This window comes from Alligator mississippiensis, chromosome 8 (assembly GCF_030867095.1).
Source record: "Alligator mississippiensis isolate rAllMis1 chromosome 8, rAllMis1, whole genome shotgun sequence".
Classification (NCBI taxonomy): domain Eukaryota; kingdom Metazoa; phylum Chordata; order Crocodylia; family Alligatoridae; genus Alligator; species Alligator mississippiensis.
In genome coordinates, this window is record NC_081831.1 from 28,922,507 (window position 1) to 28,935,076 (window position 12,570).

Sequence of the window (12,570 nt, forward strand, 5' to 3'; positions counted from 1 at the left end):
CAATGCTACTAGAAGCGCTGTTGTCATCCCGCCGGAAGCACCACCCCTACCGGAAGCACTTAAATGAAGCGGCAGTAAGGTCACTATGACACCTATGGAGGCGAAAGTGGCCTCACACCCGCACCTTATGCTCTTTTACTCCCCGCCCCGCGCCACGTTTTCCCGGGGGTGGGACTCTGACCTCAGACTCCCGGATCCTCGGGCAAAAGTTTCCCCACAGACGGAAACCCACGAGGCTCAATCCAGAGTCACTCCGCGTTATCCCGCCCCCCCTTTCCGTTTTCGGTTGTATTGGGGCGCAAATCCGGAGTCGCTCTAAATCCGGTGGGGGGATGGGAACATATTTTCCCCGCAAGCCTTGAACCGCCGATCCCGGAGGCTTCGATGCCTCCCGCGGAGCCATAGCGCCTTTAGAAAAGCCGCGTCTCTGTGGTCCGGGTCGGTGTCTCTATGGTTAAAGGGGGCGTCTCTGTGGTCAACAGGGGCGGGGAGGCCGCAGGGCCCTCCCTTCTGCTCCCCCGCCCCCGTGGCCCGGGGGCAGGGCATTGTGGGATAAGGGCGGAACCGGCAGGCCCTGACAGCTCAGTACGCGCCCTACGGGGTAGTAGCCAGCATAGGGTGGGAGCCCAGGGCCCTCCTGCCATGGCACCTGCCATGCCCCGGGCTCGGCTCCAGCTCGCAGCTACAGGGGCTGCTGTGGCCTTAGCCACCACCGCTGCAGCTGTGGCCACTTGGCGCCTATACCACCACCGGCGCGCTGGGGAGCCCCCTGGTGGCTGGGAGGATTTTCGATGTGGCCAGAAGAGACCCCCTGGTGGTTTGGAAGACTCCAAGTCTGGCCAGACACCCCCTGGTGGCCAGGAGGTGACCCCTGCTGCCCAGGGGATGCCCCCCCGTGGCTGGGAGGACTCCAGCGGCAACCAGGAAACACCCCCTGGTGACCCAGAGGACCCCTTGCCCTCCTGGCCCTCAGAGCGGAAGGCCCCGGCAGCTGTGGATGCGGTCTTTGGGCGACGTCTGAGGCGCCTCCTGGCACTGGCCCTGTCAGGCCCCCTGAGCCCTGAGGCTGGGCTCCTGGCTCTGCACACAGCTGCTCTGGCCAGCCGCACCTTCCTCTCGCTCTATGTTGCCCAACTCGACGGGCGCTTGGCCCGGGCTGTGGTGCGATGCCGTGGCCGCCGCTTTGCCAGCCTCCTCTTGCGGTGGCTGCTCTTAGCCTTGCCAGCTACAGGTGTCAACAGTGCATTGCGCTATTTAGAAGGGCGGCTGGCCTTGGGACTACGAGGCCGGTTGGTAGCCCAGGCCTACGCCCTCTACTTCCAGGGTCAGGCATACTACCGGGCTAGCCACATGGATGGGCGACTGGCGGCCCCTGAGCAGGCACTGACGGATGATGTGGCAGCCTGGGCAGGTGCTGTGGCCCGGCTCTACTCCAACCTGACCAAGCCGGTGCTGGATGTGGCTGTGACTATGGTGGCCTTGCTTGGGGCAGCGCAAGCGCGGGGGGTTGGAGCAGCTGGGCCGGCAGCACTGGCTGGTCTGGTGGTGGGAGCCACAGCTTGGTTGCTCCAGGCCTGTGCCCCTGACTTTGGGGAGCTGGTGGCTGAAGAGGCGAGGCGCTGCGGACAGCTGCGGGGCCTCCACGCTCGCCTGGCTGCCCATGCTGAAGAGGTTGCCTTCTACGGGGGTCACCAGGTAGGTGGGGGGGGGAGGAACTACAACACCAGGCTTCTTTTAGGGGTGGGAAGGGAAACCAGAACACCTGGGTTCTTTGGGGGGGTAGCTGGTGGGGAGTGAGGACCCTGGGGTTCTTTGGGAGGGCTGGAGGGAGCAAAGACTCTTGGGTTTTGTGGGGGGGAAAAGAGCTAGGACACCTGGGTTCTTGGAGGGGGGCGGGGCAAGGGGGAACCAGGACTCTTGGTTTCTTTTCTTGCAGTTGGGTGGGAGGGTGGTGAAAGCCAAGGCACTTGGTTCTTGCAGGGTGTGGGGTTGAGGGCAGGGTCTGAGAGGGCACCTGGGTTCTTTAGTGGGTGGGGGGAGTGGGGAGCAGAGCCTGGACTTCTGGGTCTTCAGACTAGAGGACTCAGGCAGGGTGGGGAGAGTTGGAAATAAATGTGGAAGGAAGCTGGGAGCCTGGATGCCTGGGTTTCTGGGCCACAAAGGGGGGCTGGGGCTGGGGCAGGGTGTTGAGAGCAGGGCTGGGAGAGGATGCCCAGATGCCTGGGTCCTCTCCTGACATGGGAGAGGGGGTCAGATGGCAGCAATGTCCCTTGTCTGTCTGTCTGTCTTGTTTACCTCCTGTGTCTGCTGGGGGCAGGGAAGGAAGGCCATGACCTGGGGGGACCAGAGCTCCACCCCACCACCACATGACCCTATCCTGACCCCAATGCCTGCCTTTTTGGGGGAGGGCCAGGCTGGGGGTCACAGCATAGGGGCTTGGTTGCCCAGACAACTGAGCTCCATAGGAGAGGAGCTGGGGGGCTTGGACACCCGGTTTGTCTGGACAGGAAACATGGCCTAGGGTGAAAGCCTGGGTGCCTGGCTTCACTAGCTGGGGAGTGGGGGCTGGGAGGTCACTGCAGGGGGCTGGGTGTCCAGATGCCTGGGTTCTCTGGGGATGGGAGCAGGGGTAGGCTGGGAGCTTAGACTCCTGGGTTCCCTAGGAGAAGACTTTGCGGGGTGGGGGCTGAGAGAAGGTGGGGCTGGGATCCTGGAACCCTGAGGTTCTCTAGGTGGGGAGGGGGGAGCGGGAAGTCATGCAAGTGGGGCTGGGAACCCAGATGCCTGGATTTCTTGGAAGGGGAGTGGGGGCTGGGTGGTGGGAGCAGGCAAGGGTTGGACACCCGGACTCCTGGGTTCCCTAGGAAAGAGTGGGGCTTGGGGGGAGGTCAAGGTGCTCAGACAGCTGGGTTATCTGGGTACGGAGTGTGGCTTAAGGGTGTGGGCCTGGACACCCGGGTCCCCTGAGCCCTGCCCTGCTCTGCTCTGGGCCGTGGCACAGGTGGAACAGGCAGTGCTGGTGCGGGCCTACACAGCTCTGGCTGGGCAGCTGGAGCGGACGTTGCGGGCTCGGCTAGGCTATGTGATGCTGGAGCAGCTGCTGCTCAAGTATGTCTGGAGCGCAGCTGGGCTGCTTATGGTGGGGCTGCCCCTACTGCGTGGTCCCCCTATGCCCTTCCACGGTGAGCACTGGGAGGGGCTGCATGGGAATTGGAAGGGACTGGGAGGTGGTCAGGGAGTCCTGGGTGGGCACTGGGAAGGTGGAAGGCTGCTGGGAAGGGCTGGAAAGAAAGTGTGGGGAGGAGCGGGAAGAGCTAAATGGAAACTAGGGGCTACTGGGAGGCTGTCTGGAGGGACTTTTGGAGGGGTGGAGAAGTACTAGGGGCTACTGGTAGGGGGTGGTGGGAACTGGGAGTGGCTGGAAAAGGTAGCGAGTGACTAGGAGTGACCTGGGGGCTAGTGGGAAAGGACTGGAGGGAAACTGGATGCTACTGGGAAGGCTGGGAGGAGGGCTGGGAGGGCTCCAGAAATCCTGGAGCAGGGGTCCTGGAGCAGTTCTGACTCTGCTCCCCCAGGCCTTGGCGGGGCAGTGGTGGTGGATGAGGGGGCAGGTGTTGGGGAGCGAACAGAGGCCTTCACCACCGCCCGGAGCCTCCTGCTGGCAGCTGCTGATGCTGTGGAGAGAGTACTTTCCTCCTACAAGGAGGTTAGTGCAGGGTGAGGCTGGGATCCCAGACACCTGGGTTCCCTGGGCAGGGGGAGGTAGGAGCAGGGGAGCTCGGATACCTGCATCCCCATCCTCTCCCTTCCCCTTCGCCACATCTCCCAGGTGACGGAATTGGCTGGATACACTGCCCGGGTCTACGAGATGTTCCACATCTTTGAAGACGTGGCACGAGGCCGGATACAGCGCCCAGGGGATGCTGAGGGGGGTGGAGCCGAAGCAAGGACAGAGCTACCCCCTGTCCTCCGCCATGGGCTGTGCCTCCAGGGGCCCCTCCAAATCCGAGGTGAGGCCCCCCATACCCCACATACACTTTCCAAGTATGGTGGCAGTCATTTTTTAGGGGGTCTACCAAAATGGTGCCATAAAACTAGTCCCTGCCTGAGGTTCAGTCATTCCCTAGCGGCTCCCCAGGGAAGTGCAACTCTTTGTCACTGGCCCCATAGCCCTAGCCCTTTGTGGCACCTGTGACTTCATGACTCTTTGTAGTCCCTTGTGACTCCCCGCCCTGATCTCTTATGACCTGTATGATCCTTTCTGGCTCCCTGTGACTTCCTGGGACCCCTGACCTCCCTGTGACCTCCCAGGCCAGGTCGTGGACGTGGAAAACGGCATCGTGTGTGAGAACATCCCCATCATCACTCCCACTGGGGAGGTGGTGGTGCCTAGCCTGAGCCTGCGGGTGAGGGGGCTCTGGATTTGGGAGTGAGGGGTACCATTGTGGGGGTGTGGGTCAGGAGTGAGGGACACTGTAGGGCCATGGTGGGCTATGAGTTGGAAGTAAAGGGGGGGCCATGGGTTGGCAGAGAGGCACTGGAGGTGGGGGCTGTGGGTTGGGAGTGAGGAGCACCATTGGGGTCTCACTGGAGGTCTCCCCCACCAGGTAGAGGAGGGCACCCACCTGCTGATCACAGGCCCCAACGGCTGTGGGAAAAGCTCCCTGTTCCGGGTGCTGGGGGGACTCTGGCCTGTCTACAGTGGTGTCCTCTACAAGCCACCCCCGCACCGCATGTTCTACATCCCCCAGCGGTGTGCCCAGATGCCTGGGTTCCTGGGGGGGAGGGGAGGGGGCTGGGGGAGGGGAGTATGGGGGGGCCCTGGATGCCTGGGTTCTCAGCTGGACTCTGGGGAGTGAATAGGGCTTGGGAGCAGCCCTGGACGCCTGGTTCTTTCTCAGTTGGGTTGGTAGTGGGGGACCAAAGTGAGGCTGCCTAGGCAGCTGGGCCCCCTCACCTCATGGCTACTCCATCCCAGGCCCTACATGTCAGTGGGGTCGCTGCGGGACCAGGTGATCTACCCTGACACTGTGGCTGACCTGGTGCGCAAGGGGCTGTGTGATGCCGATCTGGAACAAATCCTCGACCTAGTCAGCCTCACCTACCTAATACAACGTGAAGGAGGTAGGGGTGGGGCTATAAGTTTGGAGGTGGGGAGTGGGTGTTGGTGGGGCATAGAAAGGGCTTGGGGGCAGGGCCAAATGGTGGGGGAGGAGCATGGAGGGGGTTGGGGGCAAGGCTAGGCCTGGGGGAAAGGGATGGAAGCAGACCCAGAGATAGGGGTGGGGGAGGGGCAAAGGAGGGGCCAGGGGGTGGGGCTTACAGATGGGGGCTGGGGTGGGGCTAGAAGGGGAGAGGGGTATGGGGGTTGGGGGTGGGGCTAGTGGGCAGGGGAGGGGCTTGTGGAGGGGGCTGGGGCAGGTCTTAGTCCCTCCCTCAAACCAGTGACCAATGGGGCACCCCCCCCCTGCGGGGGTTGGGGGAACCAGGTTGGGATACAGTCAGTGATTGGAAGGATGTCCTGTCTGGTGGAGAGAAGCAGCGGCTGGGGATGGCCCGGATGTTCTACCACAGGTCAGTGATGCCCTGACACCCCCCCTGCGTGACCTCCTGACCCCACCAGGTTGCAGCCCCCCCCCCCCCTCACCGCCTCCCTCCCTCCAGGCCACGGTATGCGCTGCTGGATGAGTGCACAAGTGCCGTGAGCATCGATGTTGAGGGCCACATTTTCCAGTCTGCCAAGGATGCTGGCATTGCACTGCTATCCATTTCCCACCGGCCCTCGCTCTGGTATGTGCCCTAACCCGCTGCTGCTCAGTGGTCAGTCTAGGCCAGTATGGGAATCCCCCCTTCTTGGAGTGCCTTAGGTGGTACAAGGCAGGACCCCTTCCCCCCATGTGCCAGTGACATCATCTTCCCCAGGCTTCAAGGTGGTGCAGTCTGATGATAGCCCACCGCCCCGCCCTTGAGGTGGTACCTCTCAGTAACATCCCCCTTACAGCTGGCTAGGTGGTACAGTGCAATAACAGTCCTTACAACTCTGGAGGTAGTAGGTATGCCTCCCTTTTAGCCTTCGAGGTGGTGCAGTCCAATGACACCACCCCCTCACAGCTCTGGAGGTGGTAGAAGCTAGTAACCCCCCACCTTTTAAGGTCCTTTCCTAGTGAACCCCCCCAGTCCTTGAGGTGGTACAGTACAGTAACGCCCCCAGGGCCCTTGGGTTGGTACATTCTAATAACCACCCTCACAGTCGAATGGAAGCCCACCCCGAGGTCCTTGGTGTGGTACAATCCAGTGAACTTAACTTCAGTGTTTTGGTACAGCCCAAAAACTTGCCCTCCTCCTCTCCTAGAGGTTTTGAGTTGATCTGGCTTAGTTACCCCTTTGTGGTGGTGATGACCCATGAGACTTTCTATGGTATGTCCCAATCCACCCCCGCCTCGCCCCGACCTCAGTATGGTATGGCCTGTTCACCCCCCCTTAAGGGTGGTTCGTTCCACTCTCATGTCATTCTATGATCTACACAAGCCAGTGCTCCCACAGCAGTGTGGTATATTCCACTCTAGCACCCCCCCACCACTTTGTTCTTGGTATGACCCAATGCCCCCTCCCTTGGTAAAGCTGGTATTCCCCTTGCCTCTCTAGCAGTACAGCCCAGGCCCCCCCCCCGTTCCTTCTGTGGCACAGGCCAGCTTGCTTTGGTCTTTCTCACCACAGTGACCTCGCTCATTCCCACACTCCCAACCTGACGATTGTACAGTTTAACTTTTCAGGCCTCCTTTGCTGGGGGTGGGGCGACTGGTCAGGAGTGGGAGGTGCTGAGGGGCACTGGAGGGACATGGGAGGGGGTGCGGGGCAGGAGCGAAGGGCAGCACTTACCCTGTGCCCCCCCCAGGCGGTTCCACACTCACATGCTGCAGTTTGATGGAGGTGGGGGCTGGCGCCTGGACCCCCTGGATGCAGCTGCCCACAAGTCATTGACAGAGGAAAAGTAGCACCTTAAGGCCCAGCTGGCTTCTCTGCCTCGCACCCAGCTCCACCTCCACGACCTGCAGCACCTGCTGGGGGAGAAGTGGGGTATCCCTAATCCCCACCAGGACAATCCTGAGCTCCCATAAACCCAATTCCTCCAGGCCTTTATAGCCCTCCCCCCCAGTGCCCTGCAGCTCTCCCTCTAACTCCACAGTCCTGTCCTGGCCCTGATTAGGTCCCACAAAACCCCCACCCTTCAAAGCTCCCTAGACCTTTTATAGGTCCTCAGACCCTCCCAGGCTCCCAGACCTGCCCAGGCCCTTCCTGCCCCCTAGACCCTCACAGCCTGCCCTGTGGCTCCCCCCTCCCCCCCAGATGATGGAGACCCCTGGCCCCTAAGCCCTTGGACACATCCTTGCACTTAACCCTGTCCTCCTTGGGCAGGGCCAGGGATCTCCCAAAGCTGACTTGCCCCTGCTGCCCCCCACAGCCAGAGGGAGGGGGCTGAAGGATGGGCAGGGGATGGTCACACCCTTCCATCCTCCCCAGCTATGGGGGGTATCCCATAATTCTACACCTTCAGGACATATGTGGTATGGGAGCCCCCCTCTCCCCCAGAGTGCCTTAAAGTACCAGTAAATAGCTCTGATGCTGCCCCCCCCCGCTCTCCCTGTGTCTTCCACATCTGTGGGGAGGGAGGGTGTGTGGGGGGGACTAGTATTTGGGCAGTACCCTCTCCCCCCATTGTGTGTTGGGGGGGACAACAAGATCCAGGTGTCTGGGCAGCTCCTCCCCCCAGGTATGTGGCTAGGAGAACCCAGGTATCAGGTGATGTGTTGGGGGTGAGAACCAGGCATTTGGGGCATCCCCCATCAGGTGTGTGCATTAAGGAACCCAGGAGTCTGGAGAAGTGTGGTGAAGTTGAATCCAAGTGGCAGCAGCTCTGCCCAGGTGCATGTATGGGGGAGATTGTTCAGTGTCCCAGGGTTGGGAGGGGGAAAGTGCAGAAACCAGGTGCCCAGGCAGCTGTCCTCTCTGTAAGGTGCATATATGGGGGACTCAGGTGTCCAGGCAGCCCCTCTAAGTTTGTGTAGGGGCGGGGGCTGGGTATCTGGGGCAGGGGGCCACACTCAGCCAAGATCTCTGCTAGATTCCAGGTGGGTTTATTGGGGGCACCAGGTTCCAGTAGAGGATGCTGCCACCTAGGCCCAGATCCTGGGAGGGGTCAGGTGAGGTCAGCGTCAAGGGCGTAGAGCTGCAGCAACTCCCCCACGATCCGTGCCAGGTCAGCCTCCTCCAGGTCCTCGCTCAGTACCTGGGAAGGGGCGAGGCCTGGATGCCTGGGGTTCCCTCTGGCCCAGCTCCAGGGTTCCCTCCCCAGCCTGGAAATCAGGCTCTTGGACATTTGGGTTCTCTTCTTACTCCAGGAGGGAGCACAGGGGAGCCCAAATACCTGGGTTCCTCTGCACAAGAAGGGCAGTGGGGGTAATGGGGACTAGAAGTATGGATGCCTGGGTTATGCGGCCTTACCTGCCACCAGGGAGTGGGAGTGCAGGGGGGCACAAGGCCGTAGCAGGCCAAAGCCAGGGCTAGGATGGCAGCCGCCAGGTGCTGGGGTGGGTGTTGCAGCCCCAAGGGCCCATGGTAGCTGTCCCGCAGCAGAGCCCAGGCAGCCCGTGTCACATGTGCTCTGCCCCATGCGTGTCGGTTCAGCCACGGTTGCAGAGACAGCAAGTAATGTAGCAGGTACTGTGGAGGGGGGGTGGTGAAGGGGGGCCTAGGAACCTGGATCCACCCTCCCCCCCCACCCAGGCACCCTGCCCCTGCCCAGAGCCAGGAGTCCAGGGGTTTTATCCTAGTTGTTAATCCCTTTGCCCACAGAACTCCTTACCCCCATTAACCCCTTCCCAACTCCACCCTGGCTTCTCATCCCCCGCTCCCCCCACCCCCTCATTCTTCCCCATTAACTCCTGGCAGATCACCCCCCCACCAACAATAAACCCCTTCCTGCTCCCTCATTCCCACCACTAACCCCTTCCTGCCCCACTTCCACATTCCCATCTGCCATTGATCCTTTCCTAACCCCACCTTCCTGCTCCTGGCTATTAATCCCCTCATTGCCCATTAACCCCTTCTCACCCTCCATCCCTGACTTCTTCCTCCCCTATTAGCCATTGACTCCTTCTTTCCCCACTTTGGCTTCTCCCCATCCCCCTCCCCATTATGCCTGTCCAGGCAGAGGGCTGCACCTTGTGTGGGTGTTGGAAGGAGACACGGAAGCAGAGGCATCGTAGCAGCAGCAGCTCGCACTGAGCCAGGCTGTCACGCAGCTCCCAGAACTGGGCATCCAGATCCAGGGGAGGGCTACTGGGGTGCAGGTACCTGTGGTGGGGGTAGGGGCAGTGAGTAGCGGGGGTGGTCTGGACAAGGGAGGGGCAGGAAAAAGCGTGGGGCGGTGGGGGGCGGCTGTTACCGGTGACAGACGTTGAGGACATCACGACTGCGCAGGTGCTGCTCCTCCACCTTCCCAGCCAGGTAGAGTGCTGTCATGGCGACCAGGTAGGGGTCAGTCCCACCCCCACCAGCCACTGTCCACCGGTGGTAGAGGGTACAAGCTGTGGCCAGTGGCACTGAGCGCAGCCCCAGCTTCACCCCTGCACACAGGAGGGGAAAGAGTATTAGAAGGGCAAGGCCTGGTGCTATCTGTCAGTCCCCAGTAATGCCACCCCCCTCCAAATACACTCACCCGCCTCCATGATGAACCTGGCCACCTTGAAGTGGGTATGGGCCTCAGTCTTGTCACCCTCCAGGGGGCCCATGTGGTCCCTAACACCTCCACTAGCCTATGTGGAAAAAATAGGAAGGTGTGACATCATGCAATGTCAGGCACCAGGTAACATTACTCTTTTTCCCCTCCCTAAGGCTGCTAAGATGTTGCTTCCCTGGATTCCACATAGTGTGAGGAGGGGGTCTGGTGCTAGGACTCATGCCATCACATCACAGCGGCATGATGTCACCACCTTATGCCCCAGTGTTACATGCTATTTGATGCAGTATGCTGCTATTACACCACAACGTTAATTAGGCCTGTGGTGATGGTACCTGGCCTCTTTTAAAATGGACATCAGTCCCCTGGCCCCTAGGTGACATCAACCTATGCTGGCATGATTTAAAAAGCGATATCACCACCCAAGCCTGCCCCTGTACAAGAATGACATCAACTGAAGGCAATTATGACATTGTTCCAAGCTCCTGGCTGTTCCTTACCTGATATCACTACACAGGCTGATGACGTCACATAATCACCTGGGGCTCCCCTGTACCAGGGTGACATCACCTGGATATATGTATGCCATCACACCAGGTTCCCAACCACTCCTTACCACTGACATCACTGCAGAATGCGATCATGTCACGTGATGTCCCCACCCGCACCCCTGGTTTCCCACCTGCGACATCACACACTGATCTCACCCACAGCACGCAGCTGCATGACATCACACCATGGCCTCGTTGCCAAGCAAGTTTTCCCTCCCTACCATAACCTTTCCCCTCTACCCAGCTGCATCATTCTTGCTCCTCTGGGCTGAGGATTCACGTGACCTCCGCCTCCAGCCTCGTTTTCAGGCGGCTGCCGAGCACCTGGGACCCGGATGTATGCGGTTCCATGCGGCTGCGGAACCCCAGCATAGACTCACCGACGCGCTTTCGAGAACTCGCGGTCCTCTTGCCGTGGTTTGGGGCGGCCCACTCAGTGCCGGATGGGAAAGGCGCTCCCTACTTCGCCGTTCTCAGCGGTCAGAGTGGGGTAGGAGACGAAATACATTCCCCCTCGGCTTGGATTTAGAGGTGATTCTTGCCCCCTACCCCATTTCTGACAGGCATTCGCCAGAAACACCCGATCTCCGAAGGGAGGGCGGTCCATGTAGTCTCTCGCTGCGGATTGGCTGCAGGCTGAGACGGGCCAACCAATCAGAACATGCGGTGCACGGTGGTCTCCCTACCTTTCGCGCGAGTCTCGTCTTCTCCGATTGGGTCAATCACGACGCTGTACTTCCCCGTTTGAGGCGTGTAGGCACCAGGTGTGAGGTCTCCCCCTCCCCCCCTGCTTCTTTTCTTTGATTGGATGCGAGGAGGTGAGCGGAGATTGAGCGAGGCAACGGGCCAATCGCGGAGCGGGCGGGGGTGGGGGTTGCTCACGAGTCAGTCTTGATTGGCTCGCGGGGAGAGAGGTTGGGGGGGCAACTGACAGGCAGTATGGGGGCAGGCACTTGAGTTTTTCCCCGATAGGGGGCGCGCGGGGCTGCAGGTCGGGAGTGTGGGGCAGCGGCAGGATCGGGCCCCTGTTGCCCGCGCCGGAGGTGAGAGCGGGGCAGGGACGAGGGCTCCGGGCCCGGCAGGATGGGGAGACCTGGATTTCGCGATCCCTGCCACGCGGGACTCGCCGGTCTGCGCGGGCGCCCGGACGCCTGGGTTCTCCCTTGCGGCCGAGCGGGGTCGGAGCAGCTCGGGGCCGGTGTTGGGCCCGGACGCCTGGGTTCCCGCTGGCTCTGCGCCGGCCTCCCCGCCCCTGAGCTCCCCCATGTTGCCATGGCGACCGGTGCTGCCTGTAGGAGGGTGACGCCACCCTTGCCAGCCCGTCTCCGCAGCCCCCCCACTGCCAGGGAAGGGGCGTGCGGCCCCTGTGCCCAGACGGGCCCTCGCTCGGTCCGGCCCTGGGGCGCTGGTGCGGGCTTCTCACTTTGGACCCCCAGAACCAGCCCTGGGGGGAGGGGAAACTAAGGCAGAGCAAGAGCTTCAGGGCTCCTAGCTCCTCCCCCCCAGGACCGGGTCTGGGCCGCAGGCCCCGCCCTGGGGCGGGCTGTACACACTGGCACGTGGAGTTTGGGGGAACGGGAGGGGGGCTGGTGCCATCTGCGGGCGCTGCAGGCTCGGAGGCGGTGCTGCTGGGAGCACATGCGTTTTCCAACCCCCCCCCCCCCCCGCAACCAGCACACGCGTGTGCCTGCCACCCCCAGCCCAGGCAGGAGCGTGACTGGGGGAGGGGCTGGGTAGCCACAGCCCTAGTCACTCCTGTCTTAACAGGCTTACAGACAGATAAGGACAGAGCTCGGGTCCCCATCGTAGATCCTCCATGGGCATGGGGCTTTGGGGCAGGGGCTGAAGGCACTGGCACCAGGTGAGTCAGATGTTTGGATTCTCTGAGTTGAGGGTGGGGAGTGGCTGGGAGCTCAGAGCCTGAATTTTGGGGTTCTCTAGGGTGGGAGACGGGGACTGAGAGCCAGCCTGGACACCTGGGTTCTCTGGGGCAGGAGTTGGAGCTGGAGGCTGGGAGCTCAGAGCCTGGATGCCTGAGTCTTTGGCTCCCTCTTCCCCCCACTTCCTTTTGTCCCTCAGTTTCCCCTTTGCTAGGATCTGAGAACCCATGGGGGGACTAGTCCCATCTGGTATGGCAGGGGGGCTGTCAGGGGGCATGGGCAGCTGAATGGTTAACAGTTGCAGCACTGTGCATGCTGGGGGTTAAAAATAGCGGCTACCAGCAGGGGAGAGGGAGCTGGACCTGAGTTTTCTGGGTGGGGAATTGGGGATAGTCCTATG

General features: G+C 61.4%; 2 protein-coding genes across 9 annotated transcripts; one reads left to right on the plus strand and one right to left on the minus strand.

The window, feature by feature from the left end:
* On the plus strand, positions 1–10,814 carry ABCD1 (ATP binding cassette subfamily D member 1). Of its 3 annotated transcripts, none has more exons than XM_059733052.1 (10): positions 2–1,695; positions 3,002–3,182; positions 3,576–3,706; positions 3,830–4,010; positions 4,312–4,406; positions 4,608–4,753; positions 4,979–5,124; positions 5,490–5,574; positions 5,665–5,790; positions 10,535–10,814. In XM_059733052.1, the coding sequence occupies exons 1-10, from the start codon at positions 451–453 to the stop codon at positions 10,560–10,562; spliced, it is 2,364 nt and encodes a 787-aa protein (XP_059589035.1). In that variant the 5' UTR covers positions 2–450; the 3' UTR covers positions 10,563–10,814. The 3 variants fall into 3 exon arrangements, with proteins under 3 accessions (XP_059589036.1, XP_059589035.1, XP_059589034.1); XM_059733051.1 differs by lacking the exon at positions 10,535–10,814 and adding an exon at positions 6,896–7,639 and having other exon boundaries at positions 3–1,695; XM_059733053.1 differs by lacking the exon at positions 5,665–5,790 and having other exon boundaries at positions 1–1,695.
* CCNQ (cyclin Q) lies at positions 6,911–10,664 on the minus strand. 6 transcript variants are annotated; one of them, XM_059733090.1, is made up of 7 exons: positions 10,576–10,596; positions 10,240–10,366; positions 9,719–9,815; positions 9,446–9,626; positions 9,222–9,354; positions 8,503–8,721; positions 8,120–8,287 (listed from the first exon to the last, which is right to left on the minus strand). In XM_059733090.1, exons 3-7 carry the CDS (start codon positions 9,789–9,791, stop codon positions 8,198–8,200), a joined length of 696 nt encoding a protein of 231 aa, XP_059589073.1. In that variant the 5' UTR covers positions 9,792–9,815; positions 10,240–10,366; positions 10,576–10,596; the 3' UTR covers positions 8,120–8,197. The 6 variants fall into 6 exon arrangements, with proteins under 6 accessions (XP_059589072.1, XP_059589071.1, XP_059589073.1 ...); XM_059733092.1 differs by lacking the exon at positions 10,576–10,596 and adding an exon at positions 10,447–10,545 and having other exon boundaries at positions 10,240–10,289; XM_059733091.1 differs by lacking the exon at positions 10,576–10,596 and adding an exon at positions 10,447–10,545 and having other exon boundaries at positions 10,240–10,309.
* Positions 10,815–12,570: the final 1,756 nt, after the last annotated feature.

Bases quoted from the DNA above. Each gene is read 5' to 3' on its own strand.
- ABCD1 (XM_059733051.1), top strand. From the start codon at position 451: ATGGTTAAAGGGGGCGTCTCTGTGGTCAACAGGGGCGGGGAGGCCGCA. The intron at 1,696-3,001 runs GTAGGTGGGGGG...GCCGTGGCACAG, and splicing joins CCTTCTACGGGGGTCACCAG to GTGGAACAGGCAGTGCTGGT. The intron at 5,791-6,895 runs GTATGTGCCCTA...TGCCCCCCCCAG, and splicing joins TCCCACCGGCCCTCGCTCTG to GCGGTTCCACACTCACATGC.
- CCNQ (XM_014602943.2), bottom strand. From the start codon at position 10,662: ATGCTGGGGTTCCGCAGCCGCATGGAACCGCATACATCCGGGTCCCAG. The intron at 9,627-9,718 runs GTGAGTGTATTT...TCCTGTGTGCAG, and splicing joins CAGGTTCATCATGGAGGCGG to GGGTGAAGCTGGGGCTGCGC. The intron at 9,355-9,445 runs GTAACAGCCGCC...CCCCCACCACAG, and splicing joins GTCCTCAACGTCTGTCACCG to GTACCTGCACCCCAGTAGCC.